The sequence below is a fragment of the Haliotis asinina genome, chromosome 15 (assembly GCF_037392515.1).
Source record: "Haliotis asinina isolate JCU_RB_2024 chromosome 15, JCU_Hal_asi_v2, whole genome shotgun sequence".
Classification (NCBI taxonomy): Eukaryota; Metazoa; Mollusca; class Gastropoda; order Lepetellida; family Haliotidae; genus Haliotis; species Haliotis asinina.
Window position 1 is genome coordinate 33,883,731 of NC_090294.1, and position 14,253 is coordinate 33,897,983.

The 14,253-nt window shown below is 37.7% G+C and overlaps 1 protein-coding gene across 1 annotated transcript in view; it reads left to right on the forward strand.

Moving 5' to 3' along the window:
* The window catches only part of LOC137266456 (uncharacterized), a 303,788-nt gene that overhangs the window by 188,873 nt on the left and 100,662 nt on the right, over positions 1–14,253 (forward strand). The window contains exons 121-125 of the mRNA XM_067801954.1: positions 9,649–9,752; positions 11,089–11,241; positions 11,487–11,667; positions 11,794–11,981; positions 13,644–13,832. Of these exons, the coding sequence (XP_067658055.1) occupies positions 9,649–9,752; positions 11,089–11,241; positions 11,487–11,667; positions 11,794–11,981; positions 13,644–13,832 (815 nt within the window). The remainder of the gene's footprint in view (positions 1–9,648; positions 9,753–11,088; positions 11,242–11,486; positions 11,668–11,793; positions 11,982–13,643; positions 13,833–14,253) is intronic.

Genomic DNA, 14,253 nt, shown 5'->3' on the forward strand with positions numbered 1-14,253 from the left:
ATGACGGATAAAATGTCTCATAGTTCGACTCAAAATTTTACAGAGACACGGTAATGTTTGCAATGTTTACATTCCCACAAATGCAATCGTGGAATGTCGCATGACTAGTCAGCTTCAGCTGAATGTACTGATGTGGTAGTAGAAATGAGATGGTCATATTGCCTTGTATGGTTTAATAGAATCACAGAGTGTTAAAATGATCTAGAGAAGATATAAAACCAGAACATAAACTGTCACCAAACTGTTAATTATTTGTTTTTCTCATAATGTTTGTCTTAACATAGGGGGCTGACACGTCAAAAGAACAGCGCGTCTTTTAGCCCTGTGCGAGGATTGTTATTTTAGGTCACAAATACCGTTGTTTGTTTTCTGCCATAGATTAATCGAAATTAGGCTTAGAAATTATTAAGAGAATCACAGATGTAATTAAAATATTATCTAGAGAAGATATTTAACCTGAACATAAACCGTCACCAAACTGTTAATTATTTGGTAACATTTGTCTTAACGTAGGGGGCTGACATGTCAAAAGGACAGCGTGTTATTTTAGGTCACAAATACCGTTGTTTGTTTTCTGCCATAGATTAATTGAAATTAGGCGTAGAAATTATTAAATATGGCATCTCAGAAAAGAAATACAGTTAAAGCACTTGGACACAAGTGTCCTCATGCTTTAATTATGATAGTTCAGGGCGAAAGTGTGCTTATTACACTATACATGGTGGTATATTGAACTGTATTTCTTAAACCCGATAGCAACATAAAATATATCTGTAACAATAACTGCTTAACTCATTAAGGCCGAGAGACGCGGATAAACATCAAATTCATGCCCATTATCAATCTTCTGAACCTTGTTTGCATTCAAAACAAAAATAGGCATGTCCATCTTCACAAATACAAGGGATTCAACTGCAGGTTTATACATTATAATAAATCAGTATCATGTCATTTTTTGAAGTCACAGACTAGCTTATTAGTACTTTCCTTAAAATATTCAGTATACACTAGCAATGTATCAGCGAAAACGCTTCTTTCATAGAAGATTATTAAGCATGTGCAGAAAGTCTTCTTTACTGCCACTGACATAGATGTTTTGGACAATTTAACACAATGATATGAAAGGGACAATTGGTTTAAGTATGTCATACATACAAAGAATACAAATGTGTTAAGAAAATACACATGTACACGCCACCAAAAGTCTATAAGACCTGCCAGGGATATCAGGCATGAATAGCCCTAATTAGTCTCGCCACAGCCAGCCAGGCAATCAGCACGGGGTTCCAGGTGTTGAGCAGTGAACTGGCTCTTGGGCTTAATGAGTTAATATGTAAAATATTCCGATAATGGAATAGAAATATTATTGGTAATATTATTGGATTGTTTTTGCCTGGATCACAGGTACATTGGAGCAAAGCATATGTGCACAGCTGATTGCTATTTCCGGCTGAGTTGAATAACAGGTAGCATGACAGGAACAACAATTAAATTATCAAGTCTAGTGATTTTTTTATTGCAAGTTTCCCGTACATATATATGTTCGTATTTTCAAAGTTTGTTTATTTCCACCGTCAACAATACGGTATAATTTTGACAGGGCACAATATACAAAATAGCAGTTTTGTTATGTCCTTTATAAAATAAGGTTTTACTTGGCCTTTGTTCCACATTATGTAATAGGTACTATAACGTGGATGTCTAATAATGCAGGGCGTCATCCAGGGACAACAAGACACGCATTATGGCGAGAGATGACTGTAGTTGATGAGGTTGAAACTGTGTTTCTCATATTCCTCTGGTGTTAAACAAATGCATTTCAGTCAAAGGAATTGTTGGTTTCTGATTGGCCAAACGCTTATTTTCAGTGTACCCCACTTACAAGCAAGGTAATTTATATTGCAGTGTAGCCCGCTGCATGTGGCAACTCATTCAGAACTTTGTGGTAGTACTTCTCTATCTTGAATACCATTGAATCATGCATGATGCATGGAAAGTACTGATCTCTTGCAAATGCAATTCAATGGATGGGAGATAACTCTAAATTTGTTTTTCTTGTGTCGTCAGCAAAATCTAGCATTTGCTACAAAAAGATTTGCCTCAGAAGCTTTGTTGACATCTTGTGAGTTATGAAAGAAATATGCTATTCTCAGTTTTTTGAAAAAAAACTTTCAGGCCTGAGGAGCTTTGAGTTTTGTTGCCATTTAGCGGTGTGGGAATAAAGCTTAATCCTTTATTAAGTAGGCTTAACTCATCAGAGATTAACTGGTAATTGGACAGATTAACAACAAAGTTATCTTTATACAATTTCTCTGGTTTATTAACATCACAATTGTTGTTCAAATTGAGTTTTTGAAATGTTCTCACACAGATTTTAAATATTCTTCAAATCTAGTTCTTTAACTAACATATCAAGGGCCTAGCGTAGGTCCATCTTGTGATGCTGATCTCAGGCGGTGGTGAAATCCAGGTCTTGGTTGAAGGTTTGTTGGTGGCGTGATGTGCTCCGGGAGCGGTCTGTCTTCTGGTGTTTCGTTTTGTTGGCCCTTAACGAAATGTTTAGGGTCCCAGGGATTCTCGTGTTTGGAGGTAGTTTCTCTCTCAAGAGATGGTTGTGATAACTGTTGTGATATAGTTCAGTGAAGCAGCATCTCTGGTTGGTGAGATTCTTTTTGGATTTCACTGACTGATTCTTCCACGTTGAACAGTTGAGAGTTCTGGAGTTTAATGTGTGTGCATAGTCGATTAAGTGCGCATGTCTTGTCACACGGCTTTGGTGAGCCCAATAGAGGCTTGGATATGTGGTGTGCTTCGATCACAAGTTGATTAGGAATCAAGTCTCCTTGGAGACAGGTTTCAAGGAAGTCTGTATGCACACTGTGGTGGGCATTTTTCAGATCACAATAGATTTACATGAGGGAGTGTGTTAATTTACGACCTGAAAGTGAGTCGTCTTCTTTTTGAGTCTGGTTGGTGAGGTTGGTGTACCTGTACCTTGGTGTTGATACTATGAGCTCTCCGATATGATCATTCTTACCACAGTGGACATCTTCTTGATGTAGTAGAAGCACCATTAACATCATGGTAACTAGAGACATGTTGTCAACTGTCCCATGATGGAATGAAGTTGTCATGCTTCCCGACATACTTTGCAAATAAGAAAGCTTTCCTAGCTCTGTTTCAGTCTTGACATGTAATATACACGTGCATGATTACTGACATGTGATTGTAACCCCAGGTAAAGACATAATGATTACTAACATGTCATTGTAACACCTGGTAAAGACATAATGATTACTAACATATCATTGTAACACCTGGTAAAGACATCATGATTACTGACATGTCATTGTAACACCTGGTAAAGACATCATGATTACTGACATGTGATTGTAACACCAGGGAACGACATCATGATTACTAACATGTCATTGTAACACCTGGTAGAGACATAATGATTACTGACATGTCATTGTAACCCCAGGTAAAGACTTCATGTTTACTGACATATGATTGTAACCCCAGGTAAAGACATCATGATTACTGACATGTGATTGTAACACCAGGGAACGACATCATGATTACTGACATGTCATTGTAACACCTGGTAAAGACATCATGATTACTAACATGTCATTGTAACACCTGGTAGAGACATAATGATTACTGACATGTCATTGTAACCCCAGGTAAAGACTTCATGTTTACTGACATATGATTGTAACCCCAGGTAAAGACATCATGATTACTGACATGTGATTGTAACACCAGGGAACGACATCATGATTACTAACATGTCATTGTAACACCTGGTAGAGACATAATGATTACTGACATGTCATTGTAACCCCAGGTAAAGACTTCATGTTTACTGACATATGATTGTAACCCCAGGTAAAGACATCATGATTACTGACATGTGATTGTAACACCTGGTAGAGACATAATGATTACTGACATGTGATTGTAACACCAGGTAAAGACATCATGATTACTGACATGTCATTGTAACCCCAGGTAAAGACATCATGATTACTGACATGTGATTGTAACCCCAGGTAAAGACATAATGATTACTAACATGTCATTGTAACCCCAGGTAAAGACTTCATGTTTAGTAACATGTCATTGTAACCCCAGGTAAAGACATCATGTTTACTAACATGTCATTGTAACCCCAGGTAAAGACTTCATGATTACTGACATGTGATTGTAACGCCAGGGAATGACATCATGATTACTAACATGTCATTGTAACCCCAGGTAAAGACTTCATGTTTAGTAACATGTCATTGTAACCCCAGGTAAAGACATCATGTTTACTAACATGTCATTGTAACCCCAGGTAAAGACATCATGTTTACTAACATGTCATTGTAACCCCAGGTAAAGACTTCATGATTACTGACATATGATTGTAACACCAGGGAATGACATCATGATTACTAACATGTCATTGTAACCCCAGGTAAAGACTTCATGTTTAGTAACATGTCATTGTAACACCAGGGAACGACATCATGATTACTAACATGTCATTGTAACACCACCCAGCTGAAATAAGCATGAAAAAACCATGGTATACCATGGTATACCATGGTAGACCATGGTTCACAGACCATGGTTTCCATGGTCTAGCACGGCTTACCACATCCGGTAAATGGCACCACAGTTTACCATGGTAAAATAAGACCATGGTCTACCATGGTCAACCATGGCAGAATTAGACCATGGTAAGCCATGGTCTACCATGGTAGCAAGACCATGGTGGCGGTAAATGGCACCACAGTTTACCATGGTAAAATAAGACCATGGTCTACCATGGTCAACCATGGCAGGATTAGACCATGGTAAGCCATGGTCTACCATGGTAGCAAGACCATGGTGGCGGTAAATGGCACCACAGTTTACCATGGTGAAATAAAACCGTGGTCTACCATGGTAAAAAGTGACTATGGTGTATTATGGTAAACCATGGTAAAAGAAAAACCATGGCATACCATGGTCTACCATGGTAAACCAGAATAAAATAAGACCATGGTGGACCATGGTCATCCATGGCAAAAAAAGACCATGGTTAACCATGGTCTACCATGGTAACAAAACATCATGGTGGTAGTAAATGGCACCACAGTTTACCATGGTTAAGTAAAACCATGGTCTACCATTGCAGAAAGAGACCATGGTGTACCATGGTTTGCCATGGTAAAAGGAGACCATGGTGTACCATTTATTACTACTGAAAAAAATGAGACCATAGTAAGTACAGCATGTTCGTTAGATTGCACAACAGTTTACCATCAGAATAACCTTTGGCTATTGAGACCATGTTGAAAACCAACCATATCACACCACAACCTACATAGAAAATTGATATAGCACAAACACCATGGCATAGAAATCAATTAGAATATCAAATATTAAAGAATTAACATAAAAAAGACCCATGCACTGAAAACAAACTGTTTACATTACGAAGACAAAGTTTATTACGAACATTGCCTCAGATTTAAATGAAAGACAATTTGACGATAGCTGTTGGAAAGCTCACAGGGATTGTGGGATATCCTGTGCAGCTAGAATTATAAATCCAGTTACACTGCTGAGGAAAAATGGTATGTGGACATGTTCATCTTTTTTCAGAAGACATTATTATTTATTATTTTAAAACAGAAATGGGATGTCCTTCAGTCTGTATCCAGGAAAATGAACTCTTTCGGGACAACATTTCATGCAGTAATATACAATTTCAGAAATCCCATTAGACTATTTGATTTAAAAGTAGACACAATGAGAGTCACGACCAACACAGAATTTACAGGCGTGCCCCAAATCATCTACCTGGAAGTTGTACAGGGGGCATCACAATTTCTCTCAGACGAGACAGGATTATACACACATGTTGGAAGAACCTTCACGAAGAGCTGTGGGGACATCACAGAAGATACCCACATTGCTTCAGGGATAGTGCGTGAGTGAGTGACTGACTGAGTTTAGTTTTGCTCCACTTTTAGCAATGCTCCAGCAATAGCACGGCGACAGACACCAGAAAGGGGCTACACACACTGTACCCAGGAGAGGAATCGAATCTAAGTCTTCAGTTTGAAGAGCAAATGGCTCTGGAACATAACTTAATCTTCAGTGTTTCAACATTAGTACCATTTCTTCAGAACTGTCCAGTGGAAATCTGAAAAACACACAAACAACATTTAATAACAGTGTTTCCCCATTTCAAAGGTTCTTAAGCAAATATTGAAATTGTGTTGTTTAATTGTATATTTATAACTGCTGAAAAAATGTTAAGTATTTTCCCATACTTCGGATATTTTTTCACCTGAGTATTATACTAAATCATGTTATTTAAAAACATTTCTATACATTAATGACTTTGAATCACTTTCTTTTAATGTGAAGAGTGTATATCAGTAGCAAAACATGCAATAGAAGTCAAAACACAAAACTGGCTTCCAAATCACTTGTCTACATTCATAACCAAATACAATATTCTGAAATGATGCATAAAATTTCATAATACTTATAATAATCAGCACTATCATAATATTGATAAAAACGTATCTCAAAGTATTTGAACCTATTTCCACGTTAAATGAATGGCAAAATGTACTGACACATTCAGTATTGGTTTACAAACAGCAGTTATCACAAAGCTGAATACAAATATATACGATAGAAAGAAAATGGAATGTCCATAAACGTGCCTATAGCAATTACCTCCCTTTTATGATCATTTGAGTGTATTTTATTGTGTGTGTAATCTGAGAACAAACGGAATCTTTCAGGCTGACCTTACAGGCACCGTGAACTTTGACACCTTGTGCTACACAATTTTTTAAGTCATAACGGTTTTTAAAGTACCGTTAGATACTGATCGTGTCTTAACATAAATGAACGGAACATATTACATAAAACCTCAAATTAACGTTCATCACACATTATTCCTTCCGTTTGAGAGATATTCACTGAGAATGTACGACATAAACACTTCATACATTGCTATATATGTTATTGTTACATTGTCTTACGTCATTCTAATCAAAGAGTGTTGCTTACCCCTTTACCTATGTTCGTATGCGAACCTTAAGGTACTCAAAACAATTTAAATATCGGGGCACTCAAAACGATTTCAATATTGCTGTTGTTTACTTACCGCTCGTGCTCATCTCCATTGGAAATCAACCTGAGACGTATCCATCGGCATAAATCTAGTCTATTCCTTCTTCACATATCCAACATTGGATTATCCTCCAAATCCGTGAATCGCTAATACGTTAGGTTATTCTTCGCTTAGATCGTTGTCTGTTGGCAAAAGTTGTGTTTGGCGCCTCTCGCTCGCCTTGCGCGCTCACACAGGTCTACGTGACACATAGCACTAGCAGCAATGGCATCGTGCCGCGAAGAGATCGTCCCCATTCGGCTTGTCCCGGAATGGTGCGAGTTTGAAGTGGAAACGTATTTTTTAAGAAAAAAATTAAAGCCAACACGTTTTCATAGATATATACACATATATCTACTACGATCAGGAATATAATCGAAACTGCATATGTAATAAATAAGCTGTACGGTTAGCGCTCATGAAGTCGCAATAGATTACGGAAGAACGAAGGGCGTGGCCGTGTTTGGCGCGAAAATCGGAGCCATGTACCGCGCGTTCGTGTTACTTCACAACAGTGGATAATTTCTAATCTTACGATGTAATAATGGCTAGAATTACAGTATTTCGGCATAAACATCGAAATTTGAATAAATATTTATGTCGTATTATTTTCAACGGTGGGAATTGCGAAAACTTGATGTTCTGTGTGCACACGTCCCTTGACCGATTTGATCGATCTGTGGAAGGACAGTTTATGTACATATCCCCGCCCATAAATTTAATTTCATTAGTCAAAATTGACCTAATTTCTTAATGGTCGTATTTGCACGTGGTGAACAGAATGTGACAGTGAAATGTGTTCAAAAGTGGAGAGCACTGATTTTTTTTTCAACGGGTAGATCGACGTACGTGTTTGGAAAGCTGTAAAAAAACATCGATATCAAAATTCTTTTCAACATTTCTTTCTGTTTATAGTACCAAGTGAATTGTTTGTTGTTTTTACTGTTTTATGTTTTTGCTTCACCATAAACAATGCGAAAGACGTACTTATAAGTATCTGCTCACTTGCGATCGAGAAAATCACGGGAGAAATTCAATGAAAAGAGACGAATTTGACAGCGTACTTCAAAGTTTTACTTTATGGATAGACTAACAACTAGTCTCTGAAATGAACATATTTTACTTAAAAAAGTTCATATTGAAAATACTATAGTATAATACTATAATAATATAATGAAATAGAGCGCTGAGACTTTCTTCATTCGCAGAAGCTAAGGGAATCTACAATCTGAGAACAAACTGAATCTTTCATTACAGGCACAGTGAACTTTGACACCTTGTGCTACACAATTTTTTAAGTCATAACGGTTTTTAACGGACTTTCTTCATTTGCAGCCTGAAGTTAAGGGAATCTACAATCCATATTTTCTAGACTTACATGGGTATTCTTGGATATATTTGCGTCAGGGCCTGTACTTTATGGATTAAATATCACTATTCAGGGCAATTAGAAAACCTCTACAGTATCAACTAGTTGCGTAGCTATTAACAAAAGGTGAGTTTTTCTTTGAACTGTCTATATTGCTGAGACATTGTTTAGCTTTTCTGTCGTACAATGTTTGTTGTGTTTATTTTAAAACAAGAAGAAAAAGGCACCCACACACAAAAACTAGTATTAGAGAGAGACGAGATTTACACAGTTTAATGGACAACTTTAACAAAGGGATCGGGAGAAATAAACCATGCCTATTATATTTTCAGATGAACACAGGGTTATTTTTGTTTTGCTTTTCCAGAGTATAAGACGTCAGTTGTTTGTTTGTGTATCTCTGCAGCAAATATTAGTAAAATCAGTGAATAGTTCCGCTTATGATTATTTTTATGACATCGTGTTCTAATTTTTTATTATATCACACTACATTTTAACACTCACTGAGGTGTTAAGATTTAGTTGTTTAATGCACACAAATGTAAGAACAAGGACCTACAAGATTTGTTATTCATAAATGAAACACAGAGTCATGAAACCATCAGGTTTCCCCTTTTAAATTTTTTATTTATCACAGTTTAAAATGTAAAATTTTTCTGTGATGACCATGGTCTACCATGGACTTTCATGAAATGACCATGGTCAACCACTGCTTTGAACGAAAACACCATGTTTTACCATGGTTTTGTCTAGGATGACCATGGTCTGCCATGGCAAAAGGACAATGACCATGGTCTACCATGGTTTCTGGTGATCATGAGTTGTGATGACCATGGTCTACCATGGTAAAATGGAAAAGACCATGGTCTACCATGGTTACTGGTGACCATGGTCTATAATGACCATGGTCTGCCATGATGACCATGGTAGACCATGGTCTACCATGGTCTAGAAATGTTGGTGACCACGGTTTAGCACGGTAAACCATGGTAATACCATGGTTTACTGTGGTAAGCCGTGGTTGACCATGGTCAACCATGGTGCCATTTCAGCTGGGCAAAGTGGTAAAGACATAATGATTACTGACATATGATTGTAACACCAGGTAAAGACATCACCGAGTCCCTTGTTGAAGCTGCCCGGGGTGTGGACCTGTGTGTGCCCAGGGATGTCATTGTTTGGGAATTTGACATAACATTTGAAGCAGTGGTAAGTTGACATGCTTAGTCACATATGTTAGGTGTTGTGTTAACTATTGACATTTATAAGTGTCCCACGACATAGGAAAAAGAACTGGAGAGTACATCATTGAAGTAAATGTAAATACAGTGTAAATACACAGTGTGACTTGATATTTCATTATGTTGCACCTTTAAAACAAATGCTTATTGTAAATTGCTTAATGCACATACACCTTTTTCAGGTATGCTATGACAGCAAAAGATAATACCTCAGAAAATGCATGATCATAGAAATTATTTCCAACAGATTCCTTTCAAATGTAATTGGTGCTGAAATGTCTGAATCTTTTCCTATGTTTACTTGGGTTGGAAATATGAATATTTCTTCAGGTGGGGAAACATCAGTGTATATATATATTTTCAAATTGTTTTCATGCAAAGTGAAAGCAAATCCTCCTATGGCTTTAAATTTACAAATGATAACTCCTGGGGCACGTCTGGCCGACTTAAAGACAACTCAGATGCGGTATACTGTAGATCTAAATTTTCATGAGACCATAATTTGAGGCACTTGTAAGCATGGCAGTAGTCTAAACGTTTATAGTGAATTTGACATCTGAGCACCGCACACTTGCAGGTCTAAAATGGACAACCTTTGTCTTATTGGTGTTATCCAAAAAACATCACTACAAACACTAATCTGAAATACATTCTAGTAGTTGCTGGAGGCTAACTTGGTCTGGAGCTATGAAAGCGGTGTTGTCAGCATACAGCTTAGCATATAGTCATATATATTTTTCATCACACTGGGTGTTGATAATTTCCTGTAGTAGGTCATTGATATAAACTGAGAACATTGTCATGATAACATGCACCCATGACGGACATCTGAGTTGATGGAGAATTCATCAGTTAAGCAGTTGTTAACTCTAACTCTGAACCAAGTATTATCATACACTAACTGCGCTGCACATACTAATTTGCCTTGTATGCCTAATCTTTGGAGCTTGTATCAAAGGCATTCAAGATTAACTTTATCGACGGCTTTCGCAATATCGATGAAATAGCTGCAGTACTGCTGATCACTCTATACCATATTTTCATCCTTGTAAGTTTGACTGAAATATTTAAGAAAGGATAAGTTCTTTCCAGAATATGACAGACTCTACATGAAAGTATCAGACATGCTTATGCCACTGTTTTATTTCACTAAGTCATGTATGTAACAAGAGCTGGGTGAGTTAGACAAAACTATGGAAGTGGAGAAGCGACAAGCATTATTAGGAAATACATTAAGAATGTTGTGTTTTTTGTAAAGTTTAAATACAGCTTTGTTTTAAACAGATGTGATACTTTCTCCTCAGGAATTTACATGGCCAGTAAATGGCATCACCAGAGAGATGGCAGAAGAGAGATGTCGATCATATATTGACATCCATGCTGCTGCACGGGCATGCAAATCTCTCATCACAGCTGACTTTGAACTGGCTCTTGAAGGCTGTGTTGCTGACATCCAGGTATGTTAGATCTAGTACCAGAATGTCATTACTTTGTTGGCAAGCAAAATATATTGGTATGTCAGACTTTTGAAAACATAATGTCCCTGGTATTTTGGCATATGAATCATACAGGTTAGTGAGACTTTCAGTCACAGAGTGACCCTACTGTGTTTACTCTGTTGGTGAGTGAAGTGTACTGGTATGTGACATTACCCCAAAATACTCTCAAATGTTTGCTTATTTAACAAAAAATATCTTTGCAGATTTCTGGTGGTTTTGACTTTCTACTGTCCATGTTTTATGACATAGTGCAAACATGCTCAGTAGAAATTGAGTTCAATGCTGACCTCTGGGTAGTCCAAGACACAGGGGTCATTATCCTGCCAGAGGTCACTGCCATCCTGTGTGACGAGGAATGTGGTGATAATGGCACTTGTGAGGATGGTAGGTGTCTAGCTTAATTATTTTATAGATATGTGTTGTATTTGTTATAATCAGTATATGCAACAATAATGAGGAAAAGACTCATAAAAATAGACTATAAAGGAGGTACAACATTGTCATTTTCAGGAGAATGTAAATGTACCGAGGGCTGGCTGGGACCTGCATGTGACATAGAGTCAGCACAACCACCTGTGCTTCTCTCTCTTGACATTGAACTGTGTGACACAACTACTGATGCTTGTGATGAGATCACCATATATGGATTCATGTTTGTGGAAAGTGACAACCTCCTATGTCACTTTAAGAACGAAACGGTATAAATTTACTGTAGCATTCTTTTTGCCCTTTGGGTTTTTTTTGTTGATAATTTAAATAAGTATGACTGACAATACCCTTCCCATAAGAAACATCTTCTCAAAGGTGAGACCCCTGAAGGTCGGGGGTAGAAAAGGCCTTCGGCAATCCATTCTTGCCATAAAAGGCAACTGTGCTCGTTGTAAGAGACATCTTACGGGATTGGGTGGTCAGACTCGCTGACTTGGTTGACGAGTCATTGGTTTCCAGTTGCACAGATCCATGGATTGTCTGGTCCAGACTCGATTATTTACACCATATAGCTGGAATATTGCTGAGTGTGGCAAAGAACTAAACTCACTCGTTCTTAATCCATGTTCATAGTTTGCATGCCTACCATTGAAGTTATTGAGGCAGCCAACTTTCCTGTTTTTCAAATAATGCATTTTGTAATGGGTTTAAATGTATTGAAAATCAAATGTTTTCAATATATTCATTGTCCCTTTATGGGTCCTTGTGTTCACAGGACACAGATGTCCATAAGCTTTGTACCTGTATGGTCAATTGAAAATGAGACTCAGTGCTTCACCTGCTTGTTTAGACTACATTCATTTATCACAATTCAGATAAAATGTAAAGAAAACTGCTACTTTTCTCCTGACAGGTGTACATTGTCAATGTTAACATTCTAATATCTAAACAAATATTTGTGTTGAGTGTGTTGTTGTTTATGTGGTAATGATGGTGAGCAGAGCTCTATGTGCACATGTATATGTTAATGTACTAATGCATGGTGTTTACATTGTAGCAAAAGTTACATCTGTTTGCAATTCTAAGAGTACAAAATCCATGATGGCCTTATATCCCAATCAGCAAACATTGTCTTTAGTGACGGCTGTCCAATGTTTAAAGGTCAGTTAGACCAATCAGCGAACATTGTCTTTAGTGACGACTGTCCAATGTTCAAAGGTCAGTCAGACCAATCAGCAAACATTGTCTTTAGTGATGACTGTCCAATGTTCAAAGGTCAGTCAGACCAATCAGAAGACAGTCTCTTCACTGACAGTCGTCATATGTTCAAAGGTCAGTCAGACCAATGGGCAAGCGATCTGTTCACTGACAGCTATCTGATGTTCAAAGGTCAGTCAGACCAATGGGCAAGCGATCTGTTCACTGACAGCTATCTGATGTTCAAAGGTCAGTCAGACCAATGGGCAAGCGATCTGTTCACTGACAGCTATCTGATGTTCAAAGGTCAGTCAGACCAATGGGCAAGCGATCTGTTCACTGACAGCTATCTGATGTTCAAAGGTCAGTCAGACCAATGGGCATGCAATCTCTTCACTGACAGCTATCTGATGTTCAAAGGTCAAGGAAGGAACATGTACTGCTTCTATTGAATAACATACATAGTGTCCACACAGAGGACTGGGTGTAAATGTGGAGGTGAGAGGGACTACTCTTAATCTTAATGTAATAGAGGTAGTATTGTTAAAATTGTACAGACTGATAAGTAATGAACCTGACAAACATCAGATGTATAAGTTGCCTTGTACGGTGTGTTGACCATGTAGTCTCTGACAAAGGTTTTCTGGTTAGATTATCTACTATCTCAACAAGGGTTGAGACCTCATGTTGTATATCATCTGTGAAAGCCTCTACATTTGTGTGTCATTATACAGGATGTTGTAACTACCCAGCAAGCTGTCTTTGTCAGTCAAGAAGTAATCCGGTGCTCCTTATCCATTTCTGGTTACCTTCAAATCTCTGTCAGTAATGATGGTGCCAAGACCAGCAACAAGACTCTACTCTACCGATCCTTTGACTCCTTGTGTGAGACATGTCACAACGTGACTAGCTGCAGTGCCAGGGTAGGTGGAAACCATCATCAGATTCCTGGTAATAACTTCTTCCAGTAAGTAGTTCTAGTCACACTTATTTGTGTAATGGAATAGTGATCCCTAACGATGCTCAGGGATAACTCAGTTGAGCATGTTAAAGCTGACAAGTGGACCATCCATGACCCAAGACAGAGTAAAAAGATGTTGATCAATGCCTCAACATAAACTGTAGCATACAGATATCTTCATGTCTCTTATATATGAAATCAGACAAAATTTCCATGGTCTATTATTATAATGAACACATAAGTATTTATATATGTATTTATTTCACACTTCACAAGAAATATATTGTGCCTCATATAGTGCAGTTGATAGTCTCATGGGTAAAACACTAGACTGTCATTCTTCAAGTTCAAACTGGATTCTCATTAAGGTTTTTAGATGTCTC